This window comes from Botryllus schlosseri, chromosome 16 (genome assembly GCF_051294905.1).
Source record: "Botryllus schlosseri isolate E-star chromosome 16, Bs_hap1, whole genome shotgun sequence".
Taxonomy (NCBI): Eukaryota; Metazoa; Chordata; class Ascidiacea; order Stolidobranchia; family Styelidae; genus Botryllus; species Botryllus schlosseri.
The window spans coordinates 15,310,948-15,321,443 of NC_137251.1; the positions used below are offsets into that span (position 1 = coordinate 15,310,948).

A 10,496-nucleotide genomic window follows, 5' to 3' on the forward strand; every position below is an offset into this window, starting at 1 on the left:
TCAGATATATCCAAAGCTAAAGGCCGTCGCACCTGTTTTCTTGCACCAATTCATGGAAGAAATCTCCATGGACAGCCCACTATCAATGGTATTACCGAGCTTGAGAGGAAGGGGACAGTGCGCCAAACTCCTGGCAGAATATTTGATCGAAACCCAGAATAATTTCTTGGAGGAATGTGTTGCAGTCGTGAAGCCACAACAAAGGTAAAATTATCTCGCTGTTAAGTTAAAATTGTAGATGTCAACTAAGATAGCGTATTTAATACATGCATTTCAAGTCGTATCTAGTAGTAAACATATTAAATGCTTGCACAGTAGAGTAGAGTATAGTCAACACTGCATCTTGCATGACTAGAGAGTACACCGTTAACTGTGATCAGATGATGAGTTAAATCTTACATTTGCATTCGATTCCTATCCAAGCGATTTTGTAGGTTCAGGATTGTGATTTGGTCAAATTTCCATAGTATTCCAATCCATACTTGGATTTTGACCTCATCAATCTCGACAGTGTTGCCATCATGAATATATCATCCATGCTTCACTGTTATGTGTTAAACACTCCCTAAATCTCTTGTAGATACTGACGTTTTGTCACAATTTGAATTCTTTGCACGGATTTGTATTTTAGTTTGAGCGAAGTGGACATTCCACAGATGAAGTCGTGCGACTATGTTTGCATTGATAAAAGCAAAGATTTGATCCGGTTGATCGACATGCATACGAGCTATAAGATCTGCGTGGATGAAGGAGGAAGACGTCACCAGATACAGTACAACGTGGAGGCTTTGGAAAAACAAGTAAGCTTTTGCACTGGGGAACTTCTTCCAGCATTTCAGTTCATTTATTTGACATTGTTATCTTCATGTTTTGCAAATTTTCAAATTGTGGAATCTTTTTTCCCCAGGTGAGAGAGAAGTACATTCTGAGCAAGAAACTGATTAAAAAGAAAGTAAGTAGACCTTTTATTCTCACAGCCAAAATGAAAATTTAAATACGGTTGGAGCAAAGAAGTGATGCTGTAGGCCAATTCTGACATCGCAGGCTCGTGGGGATCCCTAATTATGCCCATTTTTATCTGAATATCCCATAGTAACACATATACTCCCGTTTTCAAAAGTATATCTATAATAATCGTTTATAAACTCGAACAACGTTTCACAGGCCCCTTACCAAGAGTTGAGTTCAAAACCAAATGACGCAATAATGTAGCATCAATAAAGATTGGAGTGTAGCAACAATGCAGCATATAGCAATGGGTAGCGTAAAACAATAGTGCGTACGTGAGATATGAAAAATACAAAAACAATTAGCGAATATGGTATTGCAGAAAAAATAACGGTTATCAAAACAAGGAAGGACAGCTACTTCACAACGGCATCCAGTGTGAAATCTTGAGACTTTATTCGTATACGCTATACCAGTGCTTTTCAACCTTTTTAAGCTCCATTCGCACTTTTTTTGTAAAATAAATTTCCTTCGCACAAACTAATCGAAAATTGTTATACAAAAATAAGATGAAGAATGAAGATACTTAACAACATTTTGTTCAGATGTGTAACTTAAGCTATCAAGTGTCCCAATAAATAGGCAACTTTTTTCGCTCGTTTTCATTTCAATTATTTCACTAAAACCGTTCTCGGCCAAACAAGTTTTTAGGTTTGTACAAGAACATGAGGTGCAAAAACGATCAAGGAAAGTAGGCATATTGGAGCAACGGATCATAAAGTAGCGAGCTCTAACTTCTGTCTCGCGAGTTTATGAGACGAGCAAATATACTCACGAGACTGTGTTCTGCTCTTCAGCTCAATCTAACTTGAGAATTCATAACAGTTTAAAGCAGCTTTTAAACTACCACCAAAATCTGAGTTTTTGTGGTATCTCGCGGCCCGAGCCTCACCCATGAAAAGGAATTCATTTTGAATATTACAGTTGTAAGCTACGATTTTGAGGAAATACATGACATACATAACGCGCACACCACAATTCTACCCACCACAGCTCTACGAAACATGTCTGACGCACGTGATTTCAAATTAGTGCAAATTAAATTCCTCTGCGTGTCGATGCTGTACTACTCCGATTGCAAAAACGGGACTATTCCGTACCGACAACGGAGCATATCCATATCGAAAGGTTTGGCCATCCAGCATCGGTCATTTTTAGACCAAGGTTTTGTCGCCGCTTATGTTTTTGACACCGCTTTTTATCAGCGTTTTGTTGGCCAAAACTTTACGTCTTCATGTGCCCCTACGCAGAAGGGGTTGGCTCAAAATGATAGAGTATCATATGCCTGAACTCGCTCGTTGCACACGCTAGTTCGTCCCAACGGTCTTCGACCTTGTTTTCCAGAAAAACCAGTCGGACAAATCTTATCATGAATTCTCACGATAAACCCATATTTTCTGCGTGTCTCGCTGATTGGCTACAGTACTCAACACAGTGCCTTGGATATGAAAAACCTCGCGCAGGATTTTTTGCAATAAATTAAACAAATATTACATACATACAGATAGCTCTGGCACCGTGTCGACCCAAAATTATATACCCGTTGCGGTCCATACTTAAATACCTGAAAGGGTAAAAATTTGCGTTACAGTATCTTGCAAATGGGAGTCTGTAATGATTGTATGTATTGCGAAAATGTACTGGCTGGATTGATATCGGACAGCGACAAATATCTGCTATCCTCGTGCCTCGCGCTAATCGAACAGTTATTACGAAAATGATGATTGTTTAGCGAATTGAAGCAGAAAGTCAATTTGACGTCATACACTACGGCTTGTGAGAGCTACGATTAGCGTTAAGTTAGACAAGTTTTTGCAATTGCGTCGCCACTACAAAAGTTACACTGACCTTAAATTTCCTATTAGGTTTATTTGAATTATTCCAAGTCAGAAAAATTAACAATTATTCACGATTTTCATTCGCACTTGATCCGGAATTTCATTCGCACTCTTCGCACCACCTTCGTCGTTCGCACTGCAATTATTTTCATTCGCACAAGGGCGAACCGTCACACAGGTTGAAAAGCACTGCGCTATACAAACATATACTCCGGTTGAATATTGCCGTTGTTGATTATGGTTATTTTACAATTACCTGCATGATTTGTGTCCGTGTATTATCATATGTTGTCATCTATTTTCACTGTTCAGACTCTTCCCTATATGAAGTATTCACAAGATGTTGGTATCGGAACCGATTGGCAGGCAGTAAAGTCATCCATTCCGCAAGTGAGTGTTGGGTTTGCTTGCTTTCGATTCAAGGTTCAGTGACTTGTAATCTTGTTGGATATCTTTCCAGATTCCTCTCTCGGCAATGCTTCAGCAGAAATTGGATTCGAGCGTCAACTGCGTACACTCGTCCGATATTTGTGAGGCAGTGAGAACCCTAACCAATGCCATTAGTTTTCTTGCTATGGTAAGTTGGTTAGCCAGAGTGTGAAAATCAATTTGTCGCTCAAATGAATATGTTCATCGCTTCAAATCTTCTTGTGTGGTTGAACGAATATTCAACAGATATTCAAATTTAGGAAATGTGACATCACCTAATAGATTAGTCAGGTCAATGGCCGATACCAAGTATAAAGGAAAGGACGAAGTTTATTTTGGTCCTTGATGTTTTTTGCGGCATATACACTGACTCATGATATACACACGATCTAAGCATATGCATACCATGAGTGGGGGAAGCGAGTGGCGCAGTTGGTTAAGCGCCAGCGTCACGACACCAATGGTAGTGGTTCGAATCCCGATTCGGACCAACTTCTATGTGTCGGAGGTTTCTCTGGGCTCCTCATCGCCGACCTCACTGCAGTTGCAGTGTATTGAAAAGCCCAGACTGAAAGTGAGCCGTGCTACAAGTCGGCAGCAAAGACCACGAAGGGGACGCATGGGTGCGAGAGAGACTGACATCTGAATGAGCGAAAAAGTGAAGAAGTCGTCCCCAAGATTACCAAAGACGAAGATATATGAACATTACAAAAATTACTGTCGTGGTGCACATAACCTGGAAAAGGCGAGAAGCACCACTGTAAAATGCCAATAATAATAATAATAACCATGAGTGCTTGATGTACATATGCCGTTGGACAAGGAAGGTGCAGATATAGCCTTGTATGGCTCTATAAGTCTTGTACCACCCCTCCATGCTATCCCAGTAATGCATGAGCGCCAAGCAGGGAAGCCATGGATACCAGTGTTACTAATCAAGTCTTTGGTCTGACCCGACCGGGGATCAAACCCACGACCTACCGATCAAGAAGCCGGACTATTCACCATTACGCTATCTTGTCGGTTTCTATTCTAGTATTCTATTCACTGCACTTGGTCTTTATGGGATTCAAGTGGGAGAATATAATCAATGTGGAAAACCAACAGCAATATATGTGCCTCACTAGAATTGTCCTATTTTGTTTTAGCATCACTTTTAACCAGTGTATTATTTGTAAAGTGGTCTTCTATACAAGCATGAAATCTTGCTATCACCGCCTTCTGATTGCAATACTGTGAAAATACAAGCAATTACTATAATTGATATATACTTGAATGGCAGGTCAAGGTTCAGCCTGAGAAGAAACTGCAAGAATTTCTTGAGAAATACCTGAAGCTTGCGTCTGGCAGAAGTCAAATTATTCCATCGGAAGTGGAAATTGCCCATGTCCTATCCTTGTACCAAAGACTTACTTGGCACAAGGCAGTCATTTTTGTGAAACAAGGCTTGGACCCGTACAAGGAAGCACTGTGTGCAAGTAAGTCAAGCCTGTGCTGTTATTGTAAGCTTCCTCGCAAATATGTGGAGATACTCCTAAATTTATTTCAATATGAATTTATTATTCAATTGTATATCACAAATATGTATTAACATAAGGAAAAGTTTCATGGAAATTTAATATAACTGTCATCCGTATTTGGTTTACATAAAGTCACCATACCATCTCTATTGTATTATTATCCTCATTATGATTTTTCATTGATGTAACAATCAGGGTTGTAATGACTCAACTCGAGTCATTACAACCCTGATTTTTTGGTGACTCAATTTTTGTAATGATTCGACTTGTACTCAAGTCATTATGCATGACTTGAACCAAGTCACATGACTTGAGACTAGGACGGCCAAGAGAGACATTTCATTGTAGATCGAAGAATAGTAAAGTCACCACATTATTGGTATTTCGTCTATCAACCCTGATACTTGGAAAATAGGGCCACAAACTGTTAGGACTGAGGAAAATTACTATACTATGAATATGAATGACTTGACTCGAGTCACGATTTTCTGGTCATATGACTCGAGACTAGTACGGCCATTGAAACTTTGGAGAATAGTTAAGTCACCACATTACTGATATTTCGTCTATTTATTACGATATTATGAATGTTAGCCATTATATATCACTCTAGCAAACTTGAAAATAGTAGGTTGAACTGGATTGAACAGAAAACTAAACATTGAACATAATGACTTGGACTCGGACTCGAGTCAAAACACTATGACTCAGACTCAACCCTATACTAGCTGACTTGAACTCGGACTTGACTCGGTGGTGAATTGAAATTGACGCGACTTGTCTCGAGTCAAAACTATATAAGTGAGATTGACTTGTGACTCGGAACCTTGTGACTTGGTTACAGCCCTGGTAACAATACTAACCCTCAGTTTGAGATTGCTGGATCGACACTCTGACTCACAGACTTTGTCTGTACCCTGTACCATTGCTTGCCCATTTTATTGTGTTCTGTAAATATTATTTCTCAATGTGTTTACATGCCACTTTTCAACTTCTTCAACAATATTATTTTGTTGAAATTTTCAGAGGCCATTATAGTAGTTCGATTAATGGACTTCACACAAGCTGTTTGAATTCATTTATTTTGTTGTGATTCATATGATATTTCATATTGATGAAACTTCTTATAAGAATGATTCTAATTACGGCTGATTTTTTTCTTGAATCGTAATGTAAATTTGGTCATCTTATATTTCAAATAGCTCGTAAACATCCTATCCTCTCTGTCTTGGTAATAAATATCCAATCCAATCTAGTTTTGATATGATGTATGTTTTTAGTTGAACAAGAGGATATTCCTGAGGGTTTACTTCAAGAAACACGCGACACGCTCGACAAAATTAACGTCCCGATGCTTCAGCAGCGAATGAACGAGATTCTCGTCACCGGCACCGCCATTGATCAAGCTAACAATGCAGATTGGAGGTACCTTTTTGAATACGTTTGATATATCTGCCGAGTTTTGATGAGATAATCTATATTGCTTTGCTTCCCGTAAGATGTCTATTCTTTTTGATTATATAGTCTACTCATTTGTCGTTTTCTGTTTGGCATAAAAAACGTATATTCAATTATACATTCAAGGCAGCAGTGTGATTCATGCTCCCTCATTTTCTTTAAACGAACCTGGTTTGTACAATCTAGTAATCAGTTTTCTAATGAGATCTCTGCATTTGTCGCATATTATTGCATTTTTATACCACGGCAACACTTAATTTTCAGTTTGGTGGAGGAGGTTTTTCCGTACGTGGAACCAATTGACGACTCAGACGACGATTCTTGGTACATTTCTCTTCCTGAAGAACTCTGCAATAAACATCTGTCGCATCTCTTCAAGTTGACCACAACACATTCCGTTAATGCTTTGTGAAATTCGTTCCGAAACGGATTATTGCTTGTTACCAATTTTGTTAATATGTCATTATCTTATTCCATGTTATTGCCATTCCTAGTCACTGCGGCATTTTTCGTAATCCATTCCGCCAACTGTTTTTTTTTGGGGGAAAATGATCGATTCTGTACATAAAGTTTCAACCGTGTGAGGGGATGGACCTAAACAGTTTTCTTGTTTTTGACAATTTTGCTACACCGAGTGTGTAATCAATATTGTCAATTCAATTTCTGTGTCCTGTATATATATGACATTGTGTTGTCAAGTGCATTATGAAATGCTCATGTTGCTTGTTTGTGATCATGTATAATATTTGCCTCTCTCTCTCTCTCCCTGTTCGTTTCGATTCTAGCCCAATTTTCTTCCCTGGTATCGACACTTATGTGATCAATGTATTGTTTCAACGCTTTCCGTGTGATGTCTGTCTCTGCGTTTGATCGTGCTTTCCACGGAGTAGGGGTAGGGCTCAGAGATGCCACTCCTGCGTTTTTCCACCCAGATCTGGGTTTTTCGAGCATCACCTGGGTTTCTGGGTTTTTGTGCTTGAAATCTGGGTTTTTTTCAACATCATGTTTGCCAGGTCAATTTTACGACGCAAAATTGATTATTATTAGCTTGATAAGATCTTATAACATCGACGGATTCTACTGTGATTGAGTCTAAAGAGACCCGTTTACTATTAAAATGAGAGGTCTTGGCGTGATGAGAGAGCTTAATTGAATACTGACTACTAGGTCAATGAAAGTCATTTTCACAAAGCAAGTCTGGAGCATTAGTTTTGCAATTCAAAACGATTTAGGACTCGAATGCTAGCGCTGCAACAAATTCGTTGTCTGTCAGTAAATTGTATATATGTAACTGCTGAAAAGTATGCAATTAATGCACATGGAAAGACCAAATGTTGATCTAACTAATTTACCATGTTGACATCATAGTATATTCACTTTCAACAGGGACACTCAAAGAGACAGTTTGGGCACCCGGGCAAGTTATTCAGAGGGAGAGGGGTTTGCCAAATTCAAATGTACCGTTAATTTCATGATCTGGCAGTTTCTTTTTCGACAAAACATCCCAAATAAAAATGATTGTCCCAGTTTAATGAATCGAAAGCTATTTTTAATATATCTGGTCAGCTCACAGTCACTGGAACTACCCTAAAATCATCCTCATCACAGATGGGGATTATCATTGTGACAAACATTACAAATATATAATAAACTACGTATTGACTGACCCCCCTCCATACCGAATGCCCGTAGCAATGTGTCGAGAGGAAAGCATCATATTTCGATGGATTTGCTCATTCAACTGAGCAAAATGTATAGTATGAAAATGAACAGTTGGGATTTCAATATCAAGGGCTAAAACTTCTTCTATAATGGTCGTATAACTGTCATTGATGACTCTCAGTCACTGTTTTGCAGCTATATCATATAAATTTGAGTGAAATGTAGGATCTGGGTTTTTCTGAGTTTTTTTCAACGTCCAAATCTGGGTTTTTCCAAAATATCTCAGTGGCATCTCTGGTAGGGCTGCTTCTCAATGCTCAAGCGATTGTATGTTCGCAACAAGTAAGTCAGGTTCTCTTGGAAATTCTTTTTAGACTTCGGATAGCGGAAGGCGATATGTACTGCACACAGTGCACAGGTACACAATCGTACTGAGAAAGAGCCTTTATTTTCATACAACCAAAATACATAACGGACGGCAATGATGGTGGTACAGAAAATATGCATGCACAGTATTCGGTATTAGATGGGGAATGAACGATATCACCTTGAGGGTCAACCAGTCTGATCACACCTGCATCAAACAGGTACACTTGACTCTCGACCAGTGGTACGTAACCTTTTTTCCTCCAGCGCCCCTCCACTTCGTCAGCCCCCCTAATAAACGGTTGTCTTGGGCACCCATAGCGTGTTAAACCAAACTCATGAGATGGCTTCGCCACCAAGAGCCCCGTCGCATGATCTCGATGGTCAGCAAAATTTATGTGGTCTATGGTTGCCCTAGGAGCCAAAATTTTCTATAATGCATGAATGAAATAGGTTGTAATTGCATATGTCACTATCAACTTTTTATTTTCTCAGCCCACGTAATCAGATTTACCAGTTGCGCTAAGTGAGCTGTTGCATTGGAAAATGAAGGCCACGCAATTAATGAATGAACATATTTAGGCCTGCCCGTTGGTACAATTACACCGTTACATGTTATTTTGTTACCTCTTGTCCGCTGTATAGTCAAAAGTTATTGAAACAAATAAGCGTATTAAACTGAAGTAAGCACGTGATTCAAAATTGGTATTTCGTCACTGGCAAATAATATTCTCTGATGGATGTTATTTATCCTGTGGGCGAGCAGTTTGCGACGACATGATAATTCGGCACGACCGATTTAAGCACCTATGGACAATTAGACTTATATACATCGAAGTTTACGCTCAACATAAGGGCCATCCTCTTCAGCTAAGGTTTTCTCGCTGACGATCTTTTGACACACTTCTCGGAGTCCCATATTCACCGGAACTTCATACGCCTTTGTGCATCGTGGCGTGGTAATGGCCGAAACCGAAATGTTCATTTCTATTTTCTCTAATTTTGCGTATTTTTCCGTGGGGGAGTCGTAAAAACATGATGTTCAATTTATGTTCATTCACCGAAATAATTTAGGGCACACTTCGAGCTAACCGATCGCGGGTTTGGGTTGCAGGAGTTTCGGTATTGGTAGAGGTCAGTCTTCAGTCGGCCTTTTTGGGACTTCGGTATTGGAAATATTTCGCACTTCAATCGCGCTCGAGCACCATTCGACTATAATAATCAATATAATATTTGTGTGTGGTATATTCAGGATCAAATGGAGGTTGTTAGGCTATATCAACAATCGGGCACAGTCTTATACCCCATGGTTCGAACCCTCCCAAATTCACATCGGCGATTGGCAATACGGGGAAATTAATGGTATACCCATTGGATTTTGTCTTAGTGCTTTGTGTAACTATAAGTAAGTCAACGGAGAATTGGATCCATATATATCTGTTCTCATTGAATTTACCACTGTACCCATAGTTATTAATTTTAACATGTATTCCAGACAAAGCAACTCGTATTATATAACTTTCATAATAATAACCCGCTACATTTATGAAAACATATGTAGCAAACATCGTCAGGAAGCGCGACCAAAAATTTCGGGATTTGACATGTTTTGTTGGATGTTAAGGATATGTCCTACTACCACATAATCTACGGCGAAGCCATTTTTCTTCAGCGCCCCCTTATCGCCCCCCTGAGCCCAGCGCCCCCCATATCGCCCCCTGAGCGTTTCCATCCCCTTCAAAATCGCCAGCGCCCCTCAGTTAAGAACCACTGTGCTCTAGACGGACTCTACATATATTGATACAGGCCTATACTCGCGTGAATCAAACTGTTGCGGTTCGTTTTGGTCTTCTAAAATTGAAGAGGTATGGTCGTATAATTCTACTCATATGCCTAGTTATGGGGCATTAGTAAATGACCAGAGGCGGTTGGTGGTCCAGTACTACCTTTTGACCTCATCCCTAATGCAGTGGTTCCTAGAGTTGGCGATATCGCCCATTGGGGGAGGTGTGTTGAAGTAAAGGTAATATACATGCATTGCTCTATCAATGCCGAACCCCAATTCTGGAACAGCATCTCGCCGGCTATCCGACAGTAGTCAAGCATGTCCACATTCAAGTCGAAATACAAGGAATTTCTTTTAAAGAGAATACGAGTCAGCCTTCAATATTACCGGACCATGACCTAAGATCGATCTCGCCTTCCGCCACATACC

At 39.7% G+C, this 10,496-nt stretch overlaps 1 protein-coding gene and 1 long non-coding RNA gene across 2 annotated transcripts in view; both read left to right on the forward strand.

Moving 5' to 3' along the window:
• LOC145459420 (E3 ubiquitin-protein ligase rnf213-alpha-like) overlaps nucleotides 1–7,097 on the forward strand; it is a 31,033-nt gene extending 23,936 nt beyond the window's left edge. The window contains exons 27-34 of the mRNA XM_080338058.1: nucleotides 5–204; nucleotides 632–800; nucleotides 908–952; nucleotides 3,159–3,236; nucleotides 3,307–3,423; nucleotides 4,558–4,753; nucleotides 6,076–6,220; nucleotides 6,518–7,097. Coding sequence (XP_080194184.1) covers nucleotides 5–204; nucleotides 632–800; nucleotides 908–952; nucleotides 3,159–3,236; nucleotides 3,307–3,423; nucleotides 4,558–4,753; nucleotides 6,076–6,220; nucleotides 6,518–6,665 — 1,098 coding nt within the window. The 3' untranslated portion in view covers nucleotides 6,666–7,097. The remainder of the gene's footprint in view (nucleotides 1–4; nucleotides 205–631; nucleotides 801–907; nucleotides 953–3,158; nucleotides 3,237–3,306; nucleotides 3,424–4,557; nucleotides 4,754–6,075; nucleotides 6,221–6,517) is intronic.
• LOC145459421 (uncharacterized) lies at nucleotides 3,677–3,989 on the forward strand. Its single transcript, XR_013921410.1, has 2 exons — nucleotides 3,677–3,865; nucleotides 3,935–3,989. It is a non-coding gene; the product is annotated as an uncharacterized LOC145459421 (long non-coding RNA).
• Nucleotides 7,098–10,496: the final 3,399 nt, after the last annotated feature.